This window comes from Rana temporaria, chromosome 7, assembly GCF_905171775.1.
Source record: "Rana temporaria chromosome 7, aRanTem1.1, whole genome shotgun sequence".
NCBI lineage: Eukaryota > Metazoa > Chordata > Amphibia > Anura > Ranidae > Rana > Rana temporaria.
Window position 1 is genome coordinate 97,989,184 of NC_053495.1, and position 26,519 is coordinate 98,015,702.

At 42.8% G+C, this 26,519-nt stretch overlaps 1 protein-coding gene across 2 annotated transcripts in view; it reads right to left on the bottom strand.

Annotated features, from left to right (window-relative positions):
- The window catches only part of OLFML2B (olfactomedin like 2B), a 302,868-nt gene that overhangs the window by 50,483 nt on the left and 225,866 nt on the right, over positions 1-26,519 (bottom strand). For both annotated transcript variants that reach the window (XM_040359727.1, XM_040359728.1), the window contains exons 6-7: positions 19,882-20,397; positions 11,020-11,196 (exon numbers count right to left, since the gene is read on the bottom strand). In XM_040359727.1, the coding sequence (XP_040215661.1) occupies positions 11,020-11,196; positions 19,882-20,397 (693 nt within the window). The remainder of the gene's footprint in view (positions 1-11,019; positions 11,197-19,881; positions 20,398-26,519) is intronic.

Below are 26,519 nucleotides of genomic sequence, written 5' to 3' on the forward strand. Positions count from 1 at the left end.
GCCCTTGCTGGACAATTGTGTACCTGGCCTTTGTTGGTGCACGAACCCACCCTCGGAGCCACTTGTGAATGACTGCCCTGAAAGCCTTGCAAATGATCCCGATTCCTCCTCCTCCTCCTCCTGTGCCACATCCTCTTACATCATCGCCCGTAGCGTTTTTTCAAGGAGGCATAGAACTGGGATAGTCACGCTGATAGCGGCGTCATTGGCACTGGCCATGTTGGTGGAGCACTCAAAACAGCGCAACAAGGCACACAGGTCTCGCATTGAGGCCCAGTTATTGGTGGTAAAGTGGTTCTGTTCCGCAGAGTGACTCACGCATATGTGCTGCAGCTGGAACTCCACTATCGCCTGCTGCTGCTCGCACAGTCTGGCCAGCATGTGCAAGGTGGAGTTCCACCTTGTGGGCACATCACATATGAGGCAGTGAGCGGGAAGTCCGAAGTTACGCTGCAGCGCTGCCAGGCGAGCAGCAGCAGGGGGAGAACGCCGAAAGTGCGCACAGAAGGCCCGCACTTTCTGCAGCAGCTGTGGCGTATCGGCGTAAGTTTTCAGGAAACTGCACCACCAAATTCAGCAAATGCGCCAGGCAAGGGATGTGCGTCAAACCTGCTAGGCCCAGAGCTGCTACGAGATTTCGCCCATTATCGCAATCACCACCAGGCCCGGCTTGAGGCTCACTGACGCCAACCACTCATCGGTCTGTTGTTCCATATCCCTCCACAACTCCTGCGCGGTGTGTGGTTTTTCCCTCAAACAGGAAAGTTTTAAAACTGCCTGCTGGCGTTTACCCATGGCTGTGCTGAAGTTGGTGGTGAATTTGTTACGCTGACTGGATGAGGTGGCGGTAGAGGATGAGGAAGCGGAGTAGAAGGAGTTAGGAACAGGAGGCAAACTGAAGCACCCCGCAATCCTCGGTGGTGGAAGGACATGCGCCAAACTGCTATCCGCCTCAGGCCCAGCCGCCACTGCATTTACCCAGTGCGCTGTTAGGGAGATATAACGTCCCTGACCGTGCTTACTGGTCCACGTATCCGTAGTTAGGTGGACCTTGGCACAGATGGCGTTGCGCAGTGCACACCTGATTTTGTCCCCCACTTGGTTGTGCAGGGAAGGGATGGCTCGCCTGGAAAAGTAGTGGCAGCTGGGCACGACGTACTGTGGGACAGCCAATGCCATCAGGCTTTTAAAACTCTGCGTCTCCACCAGACGGAATGACAGCATTTCAAAGGCCAGTAATTTTGAAATGCTGGCATTCAGGGCCAGGGATCGCGGGTGGGTAGAGGGGTACTTCCTCTTACGCTCCAGTGTTTGGGAGATGGAGAGCTGAATGCTTCCATGGGACATTGTGGAGAAATGTTTGGTGACCCAGGTGGTAGTGTTTCTTGCCGGTCCTCTAATTGAGGGGTGGCAGGTGGCACTGTCACTACGGAGGTGGATGAAGAGGCAGAGAGGCCCGAGACTGATGCAGAAGAGGAAGCAGGAGGAGCCAGAGACCTTTCTTGGTTTTTGAGGTGTCTACTCCACTGCAGCTCGTGCAAACCACGCGTGTCTTGTCATCAGCACATTGTGTGAAGAACTGCCACGCTAGGGAACTCCTTGGACCTGGCTTTGGTGTGTTCGGTCCTTTGCTCCGTTGGGCAGTAGCAGGCGTACTGTCTAGAGGACGGACGCTCTGCTTTGGCACCCTGCTCCCTCTTCTGCTGTGCTGGTGGCTCTGTGCGACCACCACCTCTTCCTCGAACTACACGGGTCACCTGTATGAGGTTGATTCCATGTCGGGTCGAGGACCTCATTGTCCTGCACATCATCTTTCACCCAGTCTTCACCACTGCCCTCCTTGTCGGTCTGCACAATTGCAAAAGCACCAGCAGTTGGCAACTGTGTTTTATCATCATCCAAGACGTGCTGTGATGGTCCCCCCATGTACTCATCTTGAAATATAAGTGGTTGGGCATCGGTGCACTCAATCTCTTCCCCTTCTGGGGCTGGGCTAGGTGGATGGCCCTGGGAACACATGCTAACAGACTCATCAAAAAGAAGAAGAGACTGCTGCATGCTTTGGGGCTCAGACTGCTTGGCTGATTTGCAAGGGGGTGAGGTGAAAGACTGATGGTGGACATCGGCTGCAGGCGGCAACTCTGAACTTTCAGCACAAGACTGGTTGGAAAACAATGTGAAGGAACTGGAGGCACTGTCAGCAACCCAATCTACTACCGCCTGTTCTGCTCCTGGCCTCAACATTCGTAGAGCTGGATTAGGCCCGACCAAATACCGCTGCAGGCTCTGTCGGCTACTCGCACCTGAGAAAGGTGTTTCACTTGTGCTTGTAGCTGGCACAGATCGACCACGTTCTCTCCCTGTAACAGGAGCTCCACCAGCAGCACCACGACCGCGGCCACGTCCCTTATTTGACGTTTTCCTCATATTTCTCAAATTTAGGGTCTTGCCCTAATTTTGAGAAATTTTAAATACAAAAATAGTGTAAGCTGGTGAAATAGGCAGAGATTCACCTATATATTTCTCTACCTATAGCAATAAGCAGGAAGCCAGCCCTAAACAATTGTACTGCACAGACAGTATATGACAGGGGCCAGGGGGAGTGCTGGTGAAATGGGCAGAGATTCACCTATATATTTCTCCACCTATAGCAAGAAGCAGGAACCCAGCCCTAAACAATTTACTGCACAGACAGTATATCACAGGGGACAGGTGCAGTGCTGTTGAAATATTCAGAGTCACCTATAGATTGCTGACTGCCCCTATAGGAAAATTTCAGGAACCTGTCCCTGAACTATGTACTTGACAGAAAAACACAGTATATCACAGGTGCACAGGTGGTGACAGGTGCAGTGCTGTTGAAATATTCAGAGTCACCTATAGATTGCTGACTGCCCCTAGAGGAAAATTTCAGGAACCTGTCCCTGAACTATGTACTTGACAGAAAAACACAGTATATCACAGGTGCACGGGTGGTGGCAGGTGCAGTGCTGTTGAAATATTCAGAGTCACCTATAGATTGCTGACTGCCCCTATAGGAACATTTCAGAAACCTGTCCCTGAACTATGTACTTGACAGAAAAACACAGTATATCACAGGTGCACAGGTGGTGGCAGGTGCAGTGCTGTTGAAATATTCAGAGTCACCTATAGATTGCTTGTATGCAATTGGGAAAGGGAGGGAAAACCGGGAGATGGGGAGGGACAAAGTGTAAAATAATACTGTAACAAACGACCCTCCCTTTTCCCTCCCTTTCCCAATTGCATACAAGTACTAGGGATGGGGACAGTGGTCTAATCTTAGCCACTGCCCCAGTTAAAGTCCCAACACACACTCTTTCCTTCAAACCTATAGATTGCTGACTGCCCGTATAGGAAAATTTCAGGAACCTGTCCCTGAACTATGTACTTGACAGAAAAACACAGTATATCACAGGTGCACAGGTGGTGGCAGGTGCAGTGCTGTTGAAATATTCAGAGTCACCTATAGATTGCTGACTGCCCCTATAGGAAAATTTCAGGAACCTGTCCCTGAACTATGTACTTGACAGAATAACACAGTATATCACAGGTGGTGACAGGTGCAGTGCTGTTGAAATATTCAGAGTCACCTATAGATTGCTGACTGCCCCTATAGGAACATTTCTGGAACCTGTCCCTGAACTATGTACTTGACAGAAAAACACAGTATATCACAGGTGCACAGGTGCAGTGCTGTTCAAATATTCAGAGTCACCTATAGATTGCCGACTGCCCCTATAGCTGAACAAAATTCTTAAACTATATGAAGCACAGCAGATGTCACAGGAATAACGGGTGCTTGTTGAGAATTCTGGAGCAGGATACACCTAACACTGTCCCTAAGCAGCAACAGCAGCCTTTCCCTATCATAAGTGAAGCACAGTGACAACAAGCCAGATACCATAAGATAATGCAGATATCAAAGAAATAAAGTGTGCTTCTTGAGATTTTTGGAGCAGGATACACCTAACACTGTCCCTAAGCAGCAGATTCAGCAGCCTTTCCCTATCATTAGTGAAGCACAGTGACAACGAGCCAGATACCATAAGATGATGCAGATATCAAAGAAATAAAGTGTGCTTCTTGAGATATCTGGAGCAGGATACACCTAACACTTTCCCTAAGCAGCAGATTCAGCAGCCTTTCCCTATCATTAGTGAAGCACAGTGACAACGAGCCAGATACCATAAGATGATGCAGATATCAAAGAAATAAAGTGTGCTTCTTGAGATATCTGGAGCAGGATACACCTAACACTTTCCCTAAGCAGCAGATTCAGCAGCCTTTCCCTATCATTAGTGAAGCACAGTGACAACGAGCCAGATACCATAAGATGATGCAGATATCAAAGAAATAAAGTGTGCTTCTTGAGATATCTGGAGCAGGATACACCTAACACTTTCCCTAAGCAGCAGATTCAGCAGCCTTTCCCTATCATTAGTGAAGCACAGTGACAACGAGCCAGATACCATAAGATGATGCAGATATCAAAGAAATAAAGTGTGCTTCTTGAGATATCTGGAGCAGGATACACCTAACACTTTCCCTAAGCAGAAGATTCAGCAGCCTTGCCCTATCATTAGTGAAGCAGAGTGACGATCTGTGCTGTGTGCCTCAAGCTAATATAGAGGCTGGTCACATGATGGGTCACATGCTGCACTGGCCAATCACAGCCATGCCATAAGTAGGCATGGCTGTGATCAGTTTCCAGTCACAATAGTAAAACGAATGGCGATTGGCTGCCGTACAGCGCGCCAAAACATACCCGAACTCCGTACCGGGTCCGTACCCGAAGTCCGTACCGAACCCAAACTTTACAGTTCGGGTTCGCTCAACCCTAATAGGGAGGCATTTGTCATAGAAAAAATATCCATCAAAACCAAAACGTTAAAAGACTCCACAGCTATAGGTAAAAATCTTACAATCCTTAAGCTGATTGAATATCAGCTTTAGCTAATAACGCACCATGGTCAATTTTTTTTATGATTAGGATTGCATCATCAAAAGTAGCATAAGTGACAGAAGCTGATAAAGGATCAATTTTACCATTCAAAGAACTTCCAGTTGGGAAGGAAAGGTGATGGGTGAGGCAATAAGAATTGGGCTCCTTCTTAGGAACCAGCCCCAATGGTGACACACTGAAATTTTGAAAAGGAGGGTCAACTCTGTTGAAATGTCTTCAGCTTGAAATGCTTCACAATCAATTATGAACACATCCTTGATAGAAGCTAATTATAAAGTCCTTATTTAGGTGGTACTTTGTTTCGACACGCATAGCATCATATAATCAAAATGCATCCCCTAATTGCTTTAAGGGATATAATATTGATGGAACAATGTACCATATCTGGTGGACCTGCAAGAAAGTAAGAAAGTTCTGGATACGAACCTATAATTTTATTTATTCTCTAACGACAGTGAATCTCATAAAATCGCCAATAGATGCACTCTTAGGTCGCCAAATTAAAAACGCGCCAAAATCACATTATATTCATTGCTGCTAGAATCACTGCTAGAATCACCATAGCAACTTCATGGAGATTCCCTATTAATCCAGTTAACCTATTGAACCAAACTGTCTTGGATAATGGTCAATGAACGTTTGTCGGCTCTCAAAAATGATAAAATTGATTGGTTTAACACAGTATGGGAATTAAATATCTGACATCAACATAATTCTTTGTTCCAGGAATTCCTCCCCTCTCCTCTTTTCTTTCCAGACTGGAGTACACCCTTTCCCTATCCCCCCCTCCTTCTACTCACCTTTTATCTGGTTCATCCATTTGTTTATTTTTCTCTAATTTTGAAATTAACTTTATTATTATTCAACTGTTCTTTGATAATTTGAATATGAACTTATCTATGATATATGATTGTAACATCGTTTTATTGTATTACAAGATACAAATTGTTGTTCCTTTTACTTACAAAACTTAAATAAAAACATTGAAACACAAAAAAACAAAAAAACAAAAAAATGTCTTTAATTTATCCCTCACTATATCTTTTTGCATTAGCACCGATTTTAAATTTTTTGAAAAATGACAACCTGGGCTTGAAAAAACAGGAAGTTTAAAACCTGTGGAAAAGCTTTCAATTTATAGCTGTGCCTTCCCCTTGTCTGGGTATAACATTAACCAATAATACATTGTGGACAGCCTCACTGGTGTGCAGGCTTTTCCCTAGTGAATTGATTGTTTGAGGTTCTTTTAAAACACTTGGATACCGGCTGATTCCCAAAGCAAAATAAACATTTCATTATAAGCGTAGCATATACCTTTCTTATACACTGAAACTCATTTTGGAGTAGTAGTCATTAATTGTTTGTTGTTTTGAAAAAAACATTTTTTTTAAGGAATAATAAGGTTCAACCACAACCCAACGTCTTTATCCCCCCATTTAAGATTAGGATAAATAGCAATCTTCTGGTGGAAAGATTCATCATAATTGAACCATCCAAGACCACCAAAGCTTTTATAAGCTTCTAGTATGCGCTGCCAATGTTGAAACAACCCACTACACTTTTCAGGATGCTTCTCACCCATTACCACAGAGAAGATTTAGAAAGCCTGCAGCCAATTATAAAAGGATCTAGAGATTGGGCGGCTCCTATTATCTTTTCAGCGCCTTCATCTGATCTCTTTATGCTTATTGGAAAATTATTTTGTACTAGGTAATAAAGATAAAAAGGTCCAAAAATGTACCCTTCCAAATCTTTTCTTTAATCGAGGGAGCCAAGTGAAATCCTAATGGAGACATTTCACATGGCAAAACCTCTTAAAAACATACCTCAGGGACAGAAGTAGACATACTGAGAGGAGTGTTAGTAAATGTAGAAACAAAATGAACATTAGACACCGAATTAGAGGACCACACATTAACAGGAGAAGGTGAAACAGACATTAACTGCTGAATAGACAAAGATTCATTAAATTTGACAAAATAATTCATTAATTGACTAATTAACTCATTCTGAGAGGACTCACCCATCTGAATAGGCTCTGAGTGCATAGGAAGTGCTGGAATGTTGTCTCCCTGTGATGACATATTACTAGCTGCAGACCTCACTGGTGATGCTGCTTGAGATGGGGCCCTCACTGTCTCCAGCCTAGACGGCCTGGATGCCTGTGATGCTGTCACTCTGGAAACCAGGGAAACATGCCTGGAATGTGCTGCAGCTGTGGGGGGAGTCACCTTTGCTGTGGGCAAAATCGATGATGCCGTGGGTGGAGTAGCTCTTGAAGTGGGTGGTGTTGCTTCTGCTGTGAGCGGAGTAGCTCTAGGTGTAGGCAGGGAACGCTATGCTCACCCTCGTCCTTCACCACTGCACATTGGGGATAAAGAGAAGACCCGCCTTCTCCTCCTGATATGCCAGTCGGCTCGTCATTGTCCTCTTCTTCAGTTGGGCGGTTCCTATCCCTCCGACCTCGGACGTTCAGATGGAAGGCTCCGTTGAAGCCTGCAAGCTGGGGAGCGTTGGGCTGAGGTAAGACTTGCTGGCTGTGTCATCTTTTAAGTCTTCGCTCTTCTTGGGTGTATCTGATGCTCCGCTGCTTCTGCCACAGATGCCGGGTCATCGTCCGCCATTGCCAGGCACCGCCGCAACCACTCTTCGCTGCCTTCTCCAAGACCTTGCTTACTACTGGCTTCACAGCTGGCGATCCAGGACAACTGCAATCAGGTCTGTCATGCAGGGCCTTTTATAGCCCCATACGGGTGCAGGAAAAAAACATGTTTCCTGCCTCAAGCTTCATGACAGGCTCTCTTCTTTTTTTTATAAAATAATGTGGTCGCAACAATCCCATGTTGTGGGCTCTTAATTTGTGCCCACTTGTCATTCTTGGTCTACCAGTCCTAGGCTGGGTATTACAAGCCCTGAATTTTCCACTTCTTAATAAGGAATTAAACAGTACTGACTAGCATATTCAAGGCTTTTGGTATCTTTTTATATCATTTTCCATCTTTATAAGGTTCCATTACTTTGTTACACAGGTCTTTTGACTGTTCTTTTCTACCTCCTCAAGGCTCATTGTCTAGCTTGCTTAGGGCCCCCAAAGTGAGAGCTAACAAACTCATTGACTATTTATACACAGACACTAATTGCGATTTAAAAAGCCAAAAATGTGGGAAATTAACCTTTATTAGCCATTTTAACCTGTGTGTGCCACCTTCTGTGTCTGTACCAAGGCCAAACATTCCAGGGTATGTCAACTTTTGATCAGGGCCATTTGGGTGATTTCTGTTATCATTACGATTTTAAAAGGAGCCAAATAATTATGTGATAATAAATGTCTTCATGTGATCACTATCCTTGAATAAAAGACAGTTTTTTTAAATGATTGGTCATATTTTCAATATAAATGGCAAATTTTTGAGCACAACTGTATATACACATATTTTGCACGGCGCAAGTTATGGAATGTTTAGTAGAACAAACCTGCTTGGACAGTTTCTGGGTGTCCCTGCTCATTCATGGTTACCATGGCCATGGCTACTACAGGATGACCCTTCTAGTTTACAATATACAGTATAGAGTATCACAAGCCAATTGTGTTGTATTTATGTTCATTATACAGTTTTTTCACTACTAGCAAACGAACCCAGGTATTCATCAAAGGATCTTAAAGTACTGAACCTATAATACTAGACGCAGTGTAGAACTGGCATCCCAGTGCTGGAGAGATGAGTTTCCCTTCTGTTTGAGATGTCCACATTTAGTCACTATACAACAGTATGATATGCTAAGTGCAGCAATTTAACTATTGACAGATTAGGTGTCCATTCAAATACACTACTTAGCAAGTATATTTTTTTTAGTTTTGGTGGTCAGTGATTGTTTTTGATGCTGTTATTGATTGTTGATGATTAGGCTTGATTGACACATTCTCAAATCTTGATTTCTCTAGCAGTAAAGGACACAGGTATGGTCAGCAGTACAAAAACTAAAATACTCAACCACAGATTGGACTCTTTGAACAGCAGTTCCAGGCTTTATTCAGAATGAATTTTGGCAAATGTTTATGTGTAAATCAAAGACTTGTCCATTTTTATCAGCACAAAATGTTAATTCCATCATACTTGTTATTGTAAAACAGAAATTAAAGTTGTTCCCTGTTAGTTTGATCTGATTGCCTAACAAATATTTTTCTCAAAATAACAGTCAGATTGTCCTGCCTGTAGTCAACGCTGTATCCTGGCATAGGCCAACAAGGCCCAGGCCTAGGGCAGCACTTTGCAGGGGGGCAGCACAAAAAGAGTCCCCGCTGGCTTGCACTACACTGTTAGGCAAATTAGTCCAGCGCCCCCATAAAGCGGATGCTCTGCTTCCGCCTGGCATTCCGCAACTGTGTGTGTGTGGGGACGCTTTTAATTTTGACTGTCCTATCATCCTGGACCACAAACCTTCCTCACTGTGCAATGTTTCTGTTGCACCATTGGCATGGTTATATTTTCTTAGTTCTATCAATAAAATTATCAGAAATTTGTGCTTAACCACTTAAGGACCCCATTCACGCCGATATACATCGGCAGAATGGCACGGCTGGGCACATCAACGTACCTGTACGTTGCCCTATAAGCCCAGCCATGGGGTTGCGCTGGTGCGTACACGCGACCCGGTCCGAAGCTCCGTGACCGCGGCCACGGGACCGGCGGACCCAATCGCCGCTGGAGTCCCGCGATCGGTCCCCGGAGCTGAAGAATGGGGAGAGCCGTGTGTAAACACAGCTTCCCCGTTCTTCACTGTGGCGCCGTCATTGATCGTGTCTTCCCTTTTATAGGGAAACACAATCAATGACATCACACCTACAGCCACACCCCCCTACAGTTAGAAACAGAGATGAGGTCACACTTAACCCCTTCAGCGCCCCCTTGTGGTTAACTCCCAAACTGCAATTGTCATTTTCACAGTAAACAATGCATTTTTAATGCATTTTTGCTGTGAAAATTACAATGGTCCCAAAAATGTGTCAAAATTGTCACGAAAAAAAACGCTGATCGCCGCCATTAGTAGTAAAAAATATGAAAATTTAAAAAAATACAATAAAACTATCCCCTATTTTGTAAACACTATACATTTTGTGCAAACCAATCGATAAACGCTTATTGCGATTTTAGGTAGAAGAATATGTATTGGCCTAAACTAAGAAAAACATATATTTTTTTATATATATATATATATATATATATATTTTTGGGGGATATTTATTATAGCAAAAATTTAAAAATATAGAATTTTTTTCAAAATTGTCGCTCTATTTTTGTTTATAGCGCAAAAAATAAAAACTGCAGAGGTGATCAAATATCACCAAAATAAAGCTCTATTTGTGGAAAAAAAAAAAAAGCCAATTTTGTTTGGGAGCCACGTCGCACAACCGCGCAATTGTCAGTTAAAGCGACGCAGTGCCGAATCGCAAAAACTGGCCAGGTCCTTTAGCTGCCTAAAGTAGAACTATAATCAACACTTTTTTTTTTCATTTTAGATAGAGTAAGGGAGGGTTATAGCCCCTGTCAGTTTCTTTTTTACCATCCCTGTTCAATTGCAGAGATTTCCCTTCACTTCCTGCCCCATAGCCAAACAGGAAGTTAGAGGAAAACTATGCAAATTAAGGGAATCCATTGCTAATCACCAGGGCCCTCAGAACTAATGTCCCACCCCCCCCCCCCCCCCCCTGAAAATTTCAGGACGGGTCTTAGAAAAACAGGGTGTGGCCTTGACAGGAAGGGGTGGGTCATATTTAAATTAGGAGGTGCAGAAGTTTAGTCAGGCCTAGGGCAGCACAAAACCTAAATACACTACTGCCCGTAGGTACCTTTGGGCATTGTTAGCATTAGCAATAAGCATTTCATCTCTGGTAAAAACCCTTACAATGCATATAGATGACTTGTAAAGGATTTATTTTTCTCAACCAAACAGGATATACACATTAGTTGAACATAACAGCATAGCTCCAACAAATCCAGATGTCAAACGAATAAGTGTAAATTTTTCCATTTTACCTTGTTTAAAGTTGTCCAGATTCCGAAATTCCACTAACGTGTTTCCATAATAGTAATTTGTTATATAAATTTTCTCATCTTTTGCTAGAGGATCTTTCATCCAGGCTCCTTCATTACGTCCGTAGGTGTTTTGAGTTGTAGGCCCAGAAATTGTAGATAAAGTGTCTTTGCATCGTCCTGATGTTTTCCAAGGAGACAAAAAATATGAGTTAGTGACAAAAGCTTTTGAAGTTGATCTCACATCTGTAGTATACATCGAATTTTTATGATGCTGTTTTTGAGTCTTCTTTCCTGCCTTCTCTACACAGGATTATATTTACAGTATAATGGGCCTGACACTAATGCAGACTCTTTGTAGTTCCTTTGGATTTTGGTGTCAGTATATTAAACAAAAACATTGAGGAAAATAATCCCTAAGCACACATTAGTGCAATATTCAATCAATGAAATCATCACTGTAATACAAGAGTCACAGATGTAACAGGATGTGGGTATATTATAGACAGCTGGCTAAACAATAAGAGATGATTGCATGAAAATGACATACACAGGCTAAACACATTAGCTATTGTAACAATAAGGCATAGAACACCACACAGACACGTGGGCCCTAAAGTATACAGTATCTAAAGCCAAACCTTTTTTTCATGTTAGATGGAGTAGGGAATGGTTAAAACCTTTATATTTTTTCATTTGCCATCTGTGTCCTGTTGGAAACATTACCATTCACTTCCTGTCCTGTAGACACAACAGTAAGATGAAATCCTAGACAGCTGCCCCCTACACTGTGGTTCACATTGGGAGATTTCCCCTCTATTCCTGTTCTTGTGACAACTCAAAATTTTGGATTTCTGCCCACGGAACACCCGAATTTCCTGTGCGCTCGACAGGATGTTTGCCCATCGAGCGCACAGTCAATAGGTTGTTAAAAAGCAGGGCCGAGAAGCCTCTGACAGCTAAATTATAAAAAAAATTAGCCAGCAATAGAAAATTAAAAAAAACAAAATGATTTGGGAGTCCCCCCTGACCATGGCAGGCCCTTTGGGTTCGGTGTGGATTTTAAGGTGAACCCCACGCTAAAATTAAGAAAAAATAAATGGCGTGGGGTCCCCTCCAAATTCCATACCAGACCCTTATCCGAGCAAGCAGCCTGGCAGACCAGGAAAGGAGGGGGTGCTTCTGAACCATTCCAGGCCACATGCTCTCAAAATGGGGGGGTGCTTTGGCTCTGCCCCCCTGCTCCAAAGCACCTTGTTAATGGGGACAAGGGCCTCTTCCCCCCCACAACCCTGGGCGGTGGTTTTGGGTGTCTACAGGCAGGGGACTTATTGGAATCTGGTACCCCCTTTAACAAGGGGCCCCCCAGATCCCACCCCCTATGTAAATGAGTATGGGGTACATTGTACCCCTATTCATTCACCAAAAAGGGTCAAAAATAAATAAAGACGGGAGACAGTTTTTGACAATTCCTTTACTAAAAAAATAAAAAAAACAATGTCCCTTAATGTAGATCCATCATCAATCACGATGCCCGCCACACCGTCAGCAGGTGGCCCACCCCTTACCTATTTAAGAACTGTCACATGGCGGAGCAGGCATTTGGCAGGTAGCCTTAGTTACAGACAGAATTTTTTTTTCAGGTCTGGTGGTACGACGGGCGTCATGATTGATGATGGGGTACTTTGTCGCAGTAAGTGGGCTTAGCACTATATGACTATATAGTGTGACCAAACCCCCGTATTTTTGAATATGTTCAGGTGTTTTTAACTAGCCTTGCAGGATAAATGTCATTTTTGCATGTGTGCGCTATAATCTGTTTTGTACTGTATTTGGTCTTATAGCAGCACCAGCTTAGATGTATAGCATTTTTAGGGTGTGCCCACCAAGTATCTTTTTGTATTTTGTATAGACCCTGACCAGGTCTCTTGGCTGGAGCACCCCTCCCCTTCTTCATTACCTCACATTAGTGGCCACTAGTGTATAGGAAGAATCCCTTCAGTTCTCCCACATAGAGGAGTTTATCTCCCATGGTTGAGACCCAGGTTCTTTCATTCTATTACTAGGGTAGGACCCACTAATTCGGGGTACTTTGTCGCAGTAAGTGGGCTTAGCACTATATGACTATATAGTGTGACCAAACCCCCGTATTTTTTAATATGTTCAGGTGTTTTTAACTAGCCTTGCAGGATAAATGTCATTTTTGCATGTGTGCGCTATAATCTGTTGTGTACTGTATTTGGTCTTATAGCAGCACCAGCTTAGATGTATAGCATTTTTAGGGTGTGCCCACCAAGTATCTTTTTGTATTTTGTATAGACCCTGACCAGGTCTCTTGGCTGGAGCACCCCTCCCCCTCTTCATTACCTCACATTAGTGGCCACCAGTGCATAGGAGGAATCCCTTGAGTTCTCCCACATAGAGGAGTTTGTCTCCCATGGTTGAGACCCAGGTTCTTTCATTCTATTACTAGGGTAGGACCCACTAATTCAGGGTACTTTGTCGCAGTAAGTGGGCTTAGCACTATATGACTATATAGTGTGACCAAACCCCCGTATTTTTGAATATGTTCAGGTGTTTTTAACTAGCCTTGCAGGATAAATGTCATTTTTGCATGTGTGCGCTATAATCTGTTTTGTACTGTATTTGTTCTTATAGCAGCACCAGCTTAGATGTATAGCATTTTTAGGGTGTGCCCACCAAGTATCTTTTTGTATTTTGTATAGACCCTGACCAGGTCTCTTGGCTGGAGCACCCCTCCCCCTCTTTATTACCTCACATTAGTGGCCACCAGTGTATAGGAAGAATCCCTTCAGTTCTCCCACATAGAGGAGTTTATCTCCCATGGTTGAGACCCAGGTTCTTTCATTCTATTACTAGGGTAGGACCCACTAATTCGGGGTACTTTGTCGCAGTAAGTGGGCTTAGCACTATATGACTATATAGTGTGACCAAACCCCCGTATTTTTGAATATGTTCAGGTGTTTTTAACTAGCCTTGCAGGATAAATGTCATTTTTGCATGTGTGCGCTATAATCTGTTTTGTAGTGTATTTGGTCTTATAGCAGCACCAGCTTAGATGTATAGCATTTTTAGGGTGTGCCCACCAAGTATCTTTTTGTATGATTGATGATGGATCTACATCGGGGGACATTGTTTTAATTTTTTTTTCAAAAAAGGAATTTTTTGGTGAATGAGTAGGGGTACAATGTACCCCACCCATACTCATTTACATGGGGGCAGGATCTGGGGGACCACTTGTTAAAGGGGTCTTCTAGATTCCGACTAGCCCCGCGCCAGCAGACCCCCACAACCACAGCCCAGGGTTGTTGGGAAGAGGCCCTTGTCCTCATCAACATAAGAACAAGGTGTTGAGGCATGTGCCCTGGTATAGTTCAGAAGTGGGGGGGGCGCTCGTTTTTTTTTTTTTCATTTTAGTTGGATCGCTGGCAATGGCTAGCACCACAAGTCAATTTTAAATGCATCTATTTTTCTTTGCATATGTATTGTTTCACTTTAAGCATCATTAAAAGCACTGCTTCTTTAAAAACAATATATATATATATATATTTTTTTGCATTAGTGGTGTACCCTAGGCATCCACATATTATGAAGGATCTCTGTAAAGTGTTTAACATTCAGCATTTGCGGACTTTCGTACATCATCTGCAGACTGATGGGGTAGTGGAAAGACATCTTTGGGAGAATGGGCTCAGCTATATAAGGAAAGATTCATTCCCTGAGGGCAGATGCCCTATAAAAGGAGACCAAATAACCACCCAGCTTGGTGGAATAGTAGAATCCCGTAGGGAGTTTACTCTGTTAGCAAAGTAAGAGGGGTCCATTTGCAAGGGAATACATGTCAAAAATTACAGTCCTGATCCCACCTACAAGGATGACTATAACTGTTTAACATGCCCTGTACAAATCATCAGTAAGACCTCATCTGGAATATGCAGTTTAGTTTTGGGCACCAGTTCTCAAAAAGGATATCGGAGAACTGGAGAAAGTGCAGAGAAGAGCAACCAAACTGATAAGAGGCATGGAGGAGCTCAGCTATGAGGAAAGATTAGAAGAACTAAATCTATTCACTCTTGAGAAGAGGAGAATTAGGGGGGATATGATCAACATGTACAAATATATAAGAGGTCCATACAGTGTACTTGGTGTTGAGTTATTCACTTTACGGTCAACACTGAGGACAAGGGGGCACTCTTTACGTCTAGAGGAAAAGAGATTTCACCTCCAAATACGGAAAGGTTTTTTCACAGTAAGAGCTGTGAAAATGTGGAACAGACTCCCTACAGAGGTGGTTCTGGCCTTTCTCATTGCTTTAAGAAAGGCCTGGATTCTTTCCTAAATGTACATAAAATAACTGAGTACTAAGATTTGTAGGTAAAGTTGATCCAGGGTAAATCCGATTGCCTCTCGGGGGATCAGGAGGGAATTTTTTCCCCTGCTGTAGCAAATTGGATCATGCTCTGCTGGGGTTTTTTGCCTTCCTCTGGATCAACTGTGGGTATGGAGTTGGGTGTATGGGATTGTATTGTGTTTTTTATTTTGTTTGTTTATTTTTTTGTGGTTGAACTGGATGGACTTGTGTCTTTTTTCAACCTGACTAACTATGTAACTATGTAACTATGCCTTCAAGAAAAAAACATGGGGAGGGAGAATGACATTCCACAGAAGGTAATAGGAAAACTACATGGAAGCAAGAAGGACTTCAAGAGGGACACTCACCCAGGAAGTAAACAGGGGAAGCGGAGGCAGAACTACAGCTGTCAAGGACAACAGAGATAATAAGGCTCTGTCCTTACAAAGGCCCTTTTAACCACTTGGGATCCGCCTGCCGTCAATTGACGGCTACAGCGCGGATCCCAAAAGCCAACAGGACGTCAATTGACGTCCGCCCCTTTGGGCGGTCCCCGCGTGCGCTCCAGAGCGCGCAGCGGGGAAAATCTGTGTTGGCCGTGTCCCTTGGACACAGCCAATTACAGATCGCCGCGAACGGCCAATCAGAGTGGCCGTTTGCGATGCGATCTGTGCGGCCAATGAGAGATGATCTCATATGTAAACATATGAGATCATCTGTCATTGCCGGCTCACACAGAGACAGCGGTGCTGTCTCTGGAGAGGAGACCGATCTGTGTCTCTTGTACATAGAGACACAGATCGGTCACCCCCCCCAGTCACCCCCCCTCCACCTACAGTTAGAACACTTTATAGGAAACATATTTAACCCCTTCCTCACCCCCTAGTGTTAACCCCTTCAATGCCAGTCACATTTATACTGTAATTAGTGCATATTTATAGCACTGATCGCAGTATAAATGTGAATGGCGCCAAAAATGTGTCCGATGTGTCCACCATAACGTCGCAGTCCCAATAAAAATCGCAGATCGCCGCCATTTCTAGTAAAAAAAATAAAATAATAATAATTCTGTTCCCTATTTTGTAAGCGCTATAACTTTTGCGCAAACCAGTCGCTTATTGCGATTTTTTTTTTATTTTACCAAAAATATGTAGAAAAATACGTATCGGCCTAAACTGAGAATTTTTTTTTTTTTTTTTAAATTGGGATATTTATTATAGCAAGAAGTAAAAAATATTGTATTTTTTTCAAAATTGTCGCACTTTTTTGTTTATAGCACAAAAAATAAAAACCGCACAGGCGATCAAATACCACCAAAAGAAAGCTCTACTTGTGGGGAAAAAAGGACGTCAATTTTGTTTGGGAGCCATGTCGCACGACAGAGCAATTGTTAGTTAAAGCGACGCAGTGCTGAAAGCTGAAATTTCACCTGGGCAGGAGGGGGGTATATGTGCCCAGTAAGCAAGTGGTTAAGGAAGTACCATATTTGAGCACAAAAGGAGGGCTTTGTGTGGGCAAGAGCACCTGAAGAATTCCCCAAAGGGGCACAGAAAGTCATGACAAAGGAGAGTAACTTCTTGCAAAAGAGAGTTCAAGGGGGGTGTGAAAGGTAATATGTAAGAATATACACGTCCTAACCAAGACCTACAGGGAATCAGGGGCTAGGTGTTTGGCAATTCCATACAGAAGAGGTTTCAGGATGAGTAACGGGAGGCAATTTTTAGGATTGGGATCCCTATAATCAAGCAATCTGCATCCCCCTAGAAAAGAGGGACACGCAACCTTGAGGTGGGGGTGTGCCTAACTGCTGAATATTGAGGCAGTAGAAATGCTGGCAGATCTTTAGGTGAGAGTATATAGAGCAATTGTGTAATTGAAGATATTTGGTGAGAAAAGCAAACAAATGCACCTACAGAGAGTATGACCAATGCAACCTTTACCAGTACTAAGCCAGTGAGTGGAGTCAACCAGTACCATAAGCCAGGTCTTTGAAAAGGCAAGAGCAGAATGAATTATCTGATCATAAAACAGGCAACTGGGTAATCCTTGACCTAAAATGAGAAGAAAGGGCATAAAAAACTCAGGGCAGAATATAAGGCTTGAATGCTCGAGAGATCTGTATGAAAAAGAAATCTAGGTAGTTGAGCTAACTTCCCCACATAGTCAGGCGTAGAGTTCCAGTAACCTTGAGTGAAAAATATTGGGAACTGACTGTCACAAAGAAGTTTGAGACCATAACCTGAGAGAATTCTCATAGAAGGGTAACCGAAGGGTGCCATTACAAGCATGTTCATGAACACAGGGTCTACGACTGACAACATGTTACAACAAGAATGATGACAGGATTAGATCCAAACGCCCCAAATAGTAAAAGGTCATTAGAGTCTGAGAAAGAGGCGGAATCAATCAAACGGAGAAACATAAGCATAAACATTTGGCCATGAGGTTCCATGAGGTTCAATGATTTGACTTAGGACCCGTGCAATAAAGGATCTCCAAGGTACCCTGGGAAATAAATGTTCAGGGTGTGGTTACAGGTCTAATGATATAGCACCATGGAGTGTGGTGATTTATCAGTAATGTAAGTGCTACCTTGAGGTATGAATAGATGGGTTGTATAACCCTTTACCTGGTGTTTGCTCTTAAAGTTAGAAAATCTCTCATATGAGACATAAAAGTAGCAGATCTATGAAAGACCAGGCAGAAGCACAGCTGCTGCATTAGATTTAGTGACCGGTTTACAAGAGAACCTCGTTACTGCAGTAATTTCAATAGATGTTACATGCATCCCTAAACGTACAGGGTTAGGATTTTGATAAAACCTTGTTATTAACTATTCAAATGGGAAGTGTGCTTATGGATAGTGGGGTAGGAACCCACTTTCCTTTGTAGCTGCATCAATCTATTCCTCATAGGAATTTCCAAAGAGAAGCTTGCCTTCGAAAAACATACATAAAAGGTACCTTTACTAAGCCCAGTCTGGGATATGTGCAGCACTAGGTTGGCTAGCCAGAGATTAGTACGCACTGCCTCAATGTATGAATCCACAGGAGCCAGCATGTGTCAGGAAGCTGAAGAAGTAAATCTGCTTTAGTCTGACAGGCCGCATGTTGCACTTCTGTGAGGAGCCCGATTCAGGGGCTGGAGTGGTGTCAATGTAGGACCTTGCTCCATGAAAAGAAAATTAGGGAGATATCAACCTGTAAAGATTTTTGGAGTTTCCTCAGCTCCCTTTCCCAAGTGCCTGTAATCCGCCATTGTTAGGTGAGGATCTTTCCCTGCTGGGGTGTTCATGGTATGGATGAAGGAATTGCAATAACACAGGTGCTAACCAAGTTCCTGTGACTGTGGGGTTGACTTACTAAAACTGCATAGTGCACAATCTGGTGCAGCTGTGCATGGTAGCCAATTAGCTTCTAACTTCAGCTTTTTCTATTTATTTTGGCTCACACTGAATTCGGCTTTGAAATCGAGCTACTTCAATTGAAATTGAAATTGAAGGGACTTCTACGGGGGATTACCCGGATATGATTATCCGGCTAATCCCCCGTAGAAGTCCCTTCGTGACGAAACGATTGTTGGGTGCCGTGACGTCATCGCGTTCCGTCCTGAACGCTGGCCGTGGTTGCAGACTGAGTAGCGAGGAGCATCGGAACACTACAGCTGAAGCGCTCTTTTTAACCTTGTCCACTGTTATACAGTTTTTTGGCAACTTAACTGTAAGTGCATTACCTAAATTAAATATAACCTCATGGTTTAAATGTTATGCACTATGAGAAGTTTCTCTTGTTCCATTTTATGACACCCGGATCGAATGCTGAGTTTTATCATTACTGAAAAGGTATTGGGAGACCTGACTTCCCATAGGCTCTATAAGACTGGTGGAAAACAGTCTTTACCTCTGGTAAGCGGTTAATCCTATTTTCACGAATTGCATGGGTGAACACCATTTCACAGCAATCAAGATCTCATCACATCTTGTTAATTAAGGAGTTTCCTTATAGATGAAACTACACCGGATTGAGACACTTTTAATTTTTTGCGTTTTCAAACGGACTTTGCTGTTTCTTTTTCATTTATTCATTTAATTTATTCGGACTCTTTTTTATTAAGGGTTTTTTTGTCTACACTGTTTTTACTCAATTGTATTTAAGCATTTAACTACTAATATCAGCGCTGCACTGTCTTCTATATTTATGCCTTTTAATTTGTTGTACACATTTTAGTGCTAGCTGCTACTCGTTTTTTTGTTTGTTCACAACATTATTCATCACTTTTTATCACTAATTTATTAGCGCAGCGCCAACCTTTGGTTTTTTTTTTTCATTTACATATATTTATCACACAGCGCCCTCTATCACTTACCATTCATTAGACAGGTCTGAAATACACAAATAATTTTTATAGTATCAATACAAATTTTTATTCATACTACTAGATTTTATAAAAATATATACTGTTGTACCATACATAACAAAAAAAGTTCTACTTACCAATAACTTTCACAAGATCATCTTCCTCTTCTTTACTATCAACAGTGTTCTGCTTAGTAATAGTAGTTTTCCTTGATTTGGATGCTGCTAAAGTAGGTTGTAATGGTGCCACTGTGCTGATATCAAGTGTTGATGCCTGGATCGGTTTTATGACTACTGTTGGACTGATAGTGCTTTCTGTAGTCTGTGAAGTTGTTGTAGCCTCCATAGTCGTTGGAATTTGGTCATCCTTAACCTGGTTGGTTGTGTATTGAACTGTGGTGGCTTGCTCTGTTAATTCCATTGTTGTAAAAGTGGCTTCTGAACTCTTCCTCAAGGAAGATAATGTGGAGAGGATTCCTATACTTGATACATCATACAGTTCTGTTGCCAATTTGGTTTTAAAATCATTTGAAGTTGATGGCTCACTAGCTGAAATTGGACCTTCTGTCGTACTGAGCTGCTGAATATCATGTTTTATTAGTTGGTCTTCAATTAGCATGTCTATGGTGTTGTCCCCACTAAATGCATCATCCTCTGAAAGTTCAAAAGAATATGATAAGGTAAAGTTACCATTTAAGTCTCAGACAATATACATAAATTCTCTACTAGACTATAAAAAAAAACAATTTGTTACTTTCCTATCAAGAGGCGGATAATGCAGCACATTTTTAGGTGAAAATTTAAACAATTGTGTATACAAATGCCTTCTAAGGCCTCGTACAGACGAGCGGACATGTCCGATGAAAACGGTCCGCGGACCGTTTTCATCGGACATGTCCGCTGGGATCATTTGGTCTGATGGCTGTACACACCATCAGACCAAATTCCCCGCGGACAGACAACGCGGTGACGTGGCGGCGAGGTGGCGGCGAAGATGACACGGCGACGTGCGCAAACCCGGAAGTTCAATGCTTCCACGCATGCGTCGAATCACTTTGACGCCATGCGCGGGTTCTCGGGCCAGCGGACATGTCCGGTAAGTCGTACTGACCATCGGACATGTTTGACGGACAGGCTTCCAGTGGACATGTTTCTTAGCATGCTAAGAAACATTTGTCCGCTGGAAACCTGTCCGGTCGGCCGGAAAATTGTCCGGTCGGCCCTACACACGACCGAACATGTCTGCTGAAACTGGTCCGCGGACCAGTTTCAGCAGACATGTTCGGTCGTGTGTACGAGGCCTTACAGGTAAGGATCTATGCACACTGGCTTAAAAAATTCTGCTTCTACAGGAGTTCTGTGTTTTGCCTGTAGAAGCAGCTCAATGTTATCCCGTGTCAATGCACACTAAGAAATTTTGAGGCATATTTTAAGCTCAGCGTTTAGAAGCAGGAAAAAAAAAAACTTCTGGTTTGTGTTTTTGATTGGAGCTTTCTGGAAGAAAAAACAAAAGGGAACTGGCATTTTTTTTAAGCCCAGTGTGCATGGACCCTAAAGGTTAACTCATTAACGTTATTCTTACAAGGTATCAGTGAAGGTTTATCCATTATTCTTATGCCGCGTACACTCGACTGTTTTTCGCGATGTAAAAAAATGGGCATTAAAAATTTAGAATGCTAAATTTTTGCGTTTTTAACGCTGTTGTTTTTAACGTCGTAAAAAATGGTCGTGTGTGGGCTTTAACGACGTGAAAATAACGCGCATGCTCAGAAGCTAGCGTTCGTAATGGAGATAGCACATTCCTCACGCTGTAACAGACTGAAAAGCGCAAATTGTCTCTCACCAAATTTTAATAACACAAAATCAGCAAAAGCAGCCCCAAGGGTGGTGCCATCCGAATGGAACATCCCCTTTATAGTGCCGTCGTACGTGTTGTACGTCACCGCGCTTTGCTAGAGCATTTTTTTTCACGATCGTGTGTAGGCAAGGCCGGCTTAACAATAATCGGGTTGAAAAAAACATTGTTTTTTCTAGACTATTAAAAAACGGTCGTGTGTACGCGGCATTATTTTCATTAGACATCAGTAAATGTTCATTGCTAATTTTTTAAACTGGCTGTACACTTAGAACCTCAGCCGATTCAGAGTAATTCGGATTAAATGACCCTCCAGCCAGAAGGTCCAGTGTTGAACATGTGACCAAAAATTCTCAAAGCTTGAAAATCCCCATTGGGAGACAGGATTCATCATGCGACCAAGTCGCCAGAACTGACAAGGTATCCAGGACACCTTCCCAACCCTGGCAAGCTGGAATCTATTGCAAGGATCCCCAAGAATTGGGATGAAGGATTTCCCCAGCTCCAGAACTAAACCCCTTACCAAGTCAGAGATAAACTGGGCCTCGGCGTCAGGTGAGTTGGTTTAATTAGAGACAGAACCATATTGTCCCACAATTAAATGTTGACTCCAAGATAGCTCTGAAGAGACGTCGTCCCTCAAATATAATGCACCACAAACACTTTTCACAGGCCTGCCCTGTGACCCAACACTGAAACTAAAGAAGTCTCTGCATGTGCAAAGAAAGAAATATACAGGAAGAAAATAGAAAATATCCGCTATACATCATTAGTTGGGCTCCAGGTGCTTCACAAATATAGGAGCAGTGTGGAGGAACTTGATCCTTTCTAAATTGATCCTGCCTCATGAGACCAACCCATGCCTCTAATGTGTGACCGATTAGCAACTCAGTCATTGCATCAGGAGGAGCTTGCTAGACAAAAACAAGGTTTTGGAGAGACTCTCCAAGTGTTCTTCTATGAAAATGTAAGACAGTGGTGCATCCTCCACAGAGATCAGCAGTGCTTTATTAGAGCAGCACTGTTGAATCAACATTGGGAACAGTCCAGCTTAGATAATGTACTGCTCCAATGGGTATCAGGCTTGAAAAAATGTGCTAAGTTCCCCTTTGTGAAAATAAATAAATAAATAAATGCTAATTTTTATTTGCAGGAAAAGGGGACAGGATCCCTGCCTGCTGTCACAAATAGGGGAACTTTGGTCGTGGGAGGTGGGTGCATAGGAGCATGTTACACCCTAAATATGAGTGTAACATATAACATACTCCTAAAGGAGAACTTTGGCTTAACAAAAGAGCCCCAGCCTTCACAGGGGGGCGCCTGGGAAAAAAAGGTGCATTGGAAAAGATTTTGTAACCTTAACGCTCTAAAGGATCCTAGATAAGTAGCAGTACTAGTAAAAGCTAAAGGCTACCTTTCCAACTTGAGGTGGTACGCACCGCAGCATAAGAGCTGAAATTGCACTCTAAGGCCTAGTACACACGAGAGGATCGATCCGCGGAAACGGTCCGGAGGTCCGTTTCCGCGGATAAATCCTCTGGCGGATTTTGATCTCATGGTTGTACTAACCATGAGATCAAAATCCCTGCGGAATTCCCTCCGCGGTGACGTGTCGAATCATTACGACGCATGCGAGGGATGGATTCGGACAGATTGATCCGGTGAGTCTGTACAGACCATCGGATCCATCCGCTGGACTGGATTGCAGCGGATCATTTCTTAGCATGTTAAGAAATTTTGATCCGCTGGAAATCCATCGCGGGGAAAAATATCCGCGGAAAAATATCCGCTGGATCGTACACACCAGGGGATCTATCCGCTGAAACCGGTCCACGGATAAATTCCAGCGGATAGATCCTCTCGTGTGTACGGGGCCTAAGCCTGTGAGCTAAGAAAGCTACTTGTGACTCCTCAGGGAACACCTGATCTGGCAAGGATTTAGGAGACTCCTCACAGGCAAAGGCTCAAAGGTCACTAAGTCAGTAGGTAGGTCAGAGAATGATCCTGTAGGGAAAGGCACTGAGACTACTACTTATGGCCTCTGCAGTCAGGGACAGTAATCAAATTAGCTTTTTTCTGTAAATCTATCCCATATAACTGCAATGAAACCCTCCAAGATTACCTCTGCTCTGCTATAGGAATGCTGTCTTTCTGGGGGGTGGGGGCGATGTGACAGAGCAACAAGTCATATGGTTTTATGCGAGCCCCCTAAATAAATCAGAGGCTGCCCCACAGAAGGATAGGACTGTTGCAACTGAACCCACACGTGTCAAGGATCTGTATAGATTGTTTAACTTTTCACCCAGCTCAGCTGCTGCTTGCAGGTCTAAAAGACTATGGAAATAAGAATTTCCTGCAAAAAAATGGGAACTAAGATTCCCAGGAGAGAGATTGGGATACACTACTCATCTGACTAAGTTACGGCGGCGTAGCGCATATGAGATGCGCTACGCCCGCCTAAAGATACGCGCCTCTTTCTGAATCTGGCCCCTGGACTCTTGTCCATTTCAGTACATTCACATTTTTGCTGTTAAGCTATTCCTGTGTAGTTTTGGCTAAAATGAGTGTAAACCTATGTTTTTTTTTATTTTTTTAATAACAAACATATGATACTTACCTCCACTGTGCAGTTTATTTTGCACAGTGTGGCCCCGATCATCATCTTCTGGGGTCCCCCGGCGGTGCTGTGGTAAACCCCCTGGGAGAAGCACTCTCCCTGGGGGTTTCCTTGCGGGCGCTCTCTCGAGTCCAGCATTTGCGTCCATAGACACAGAATACCGGACTTGCCCCACCTTACATATATATATAGAATAGAGCATTCATATAGAAATAATATATATAATAGAGCATTTATAAAAAGTGCATTAGACTTGGGGGGGGGGGCACAGTAGAAACAAAGGATAGCATCGACCTTGACAGCACCATAAGCATTTTCATACACAATATAAAGGTATCTGGCCACTGTCTGTAACAGGCAGCATTTGACAGGCATTGTGCGACAAGGAGGATGAGTTAATACAGTATACCCTTGCTATTCATGGATCCATCCACTGACTGACACCAGCATTTGGAAAAAAAAAATAGGATCCAAGAAAGATGTATTTTTGCTTTTAGGATTTTCCACAATGAATAATGAAGAACAACTTATGGACTTTCACTCACAAAGTATAAGACACAGTTTTGGAAATAGAGAATAGATCATTCTTAATTGATTTTCCAGGTGTGTAGTAGCAACAGACAACTCATCAACATTGCAGACTTTGACCCATAGAACAGACCGCTTGTCAGAGAAACACAATCTTTTTTTTTTTTTTTGATGATTGTATTTTTTTTTTTTTTTTTTAACAAGTTACGGGATATTTTATTGCCTAGACCCTTTATATTCTAGAAAAAATTATTAGCTAATTTGACTTCAAAGCCAAGGCACAAATGTATCAATAAACTGCTACATCATATCAAACTGTGAAAACTCTGTGAGGGTGGTATAGCAACGTGTATACTTGAGAATGTTATACACAGCAGTATCGAGTAGTGCCAGTACAAAAATTTGTGATACTAATGCCGCGTACACACGATCGGAATTTCCAACAACAAATGTTCGATGTAAGCTTGTTGTCGGAAATCCTGACCGTGTGTAGGCTCCATCGGACATTTGCTGTCGGAATTTCCGACAACAAAAATTTAAGAACTGGTTCTCAAATTTTCCGACAACAAAATCCGTTCTTGTAAATTCCAAGCGTGTGTAGACAATTCCAACACACAAAAATTCCACGCATGCTCAGAATCAAGTACGAGACGGAAAAGCGCTCGGTCTGGTAAAACTATCGTTCGTATTGGAGATAGCACAATCGTCACGCTGCAATTTTTTTAAGCTTTTAATGCAGCGCATTCTCTTCTTCTTTATAATGTTAGAATAATGAAGTTGTTTTGCTGCTGATATTCACACAGAGTTCTGACAAACCGATTTCTTTATTATTTCTTGTGATCTCCCTTTTTTTAAGCCAGATCTCCATAATAATGTTTAGAATTTATTTTTATAGTGATTTTTTTTCTTTTTTTTTTAACCACTTGCTTACTGGGCACATATACCCCCCTCCTGCCCAGGTGAAATCTCAGCTTCCGGCACTGCGTCGCTTTAACTAACAATTGCGCGGTCGTGCGACGTGGCTCCCAAACAAAACTGACGTCCTTTTTTCCCCACAAATAGAGCTTTCTTTTGGTGGTATTTGATCGCCTGTGCGGTTTTTATTTTTTGCGCTATAAACAAAAAAGAGCGACAATTTTGAAAAAATACAATATTTTTTACTTGTTGCTATAATAAATATCCCAATTAAAAAAAACCAAAAAAAAACACATTTTTTTTCCTCAGTTTAGGCCGATACCTATTCTTCTACATATATTTGGTAAAAAAAAATCGCAATAAGCGACTGGTTTGCGCAAAAGTTATAGCGCCTATAAAATAGGGGACAGAATTATTATTTTTTATTATTTATTTTTTTTACTAGAAATGGCGCCGATCTGCGATTTTTATTGGGACTGCGACGTTATGGCGGACACATCGGACACTTTTGACTATAAATATGCACTAATTACAGTATAAATGTGACTGGCATTGAAGGGGTTAACACTAGGGGGTGAGGAAGGGGTTAAATGTATTCCCTGCATTGTGTTCTAACTGTAGGTGGAGGGGGGGTGACTGGGGGTGTGACCGATCTATGTCCCTATGTACAAGGGACACAGATCGGTCTCCTCTCCAGAGACAACACCGCTGTCTCTGTGTAAAATGGCAATGAGAGATGATCTCATATGTTTACATATGAGATCATCTCTCATTGGCCGCACAGATCGCATCGCAAACGGCCACTCTGATTGGCCGTTCGCGGCGATATGTAATTGGCTGTGTCCAAGGGACACGGCCAAC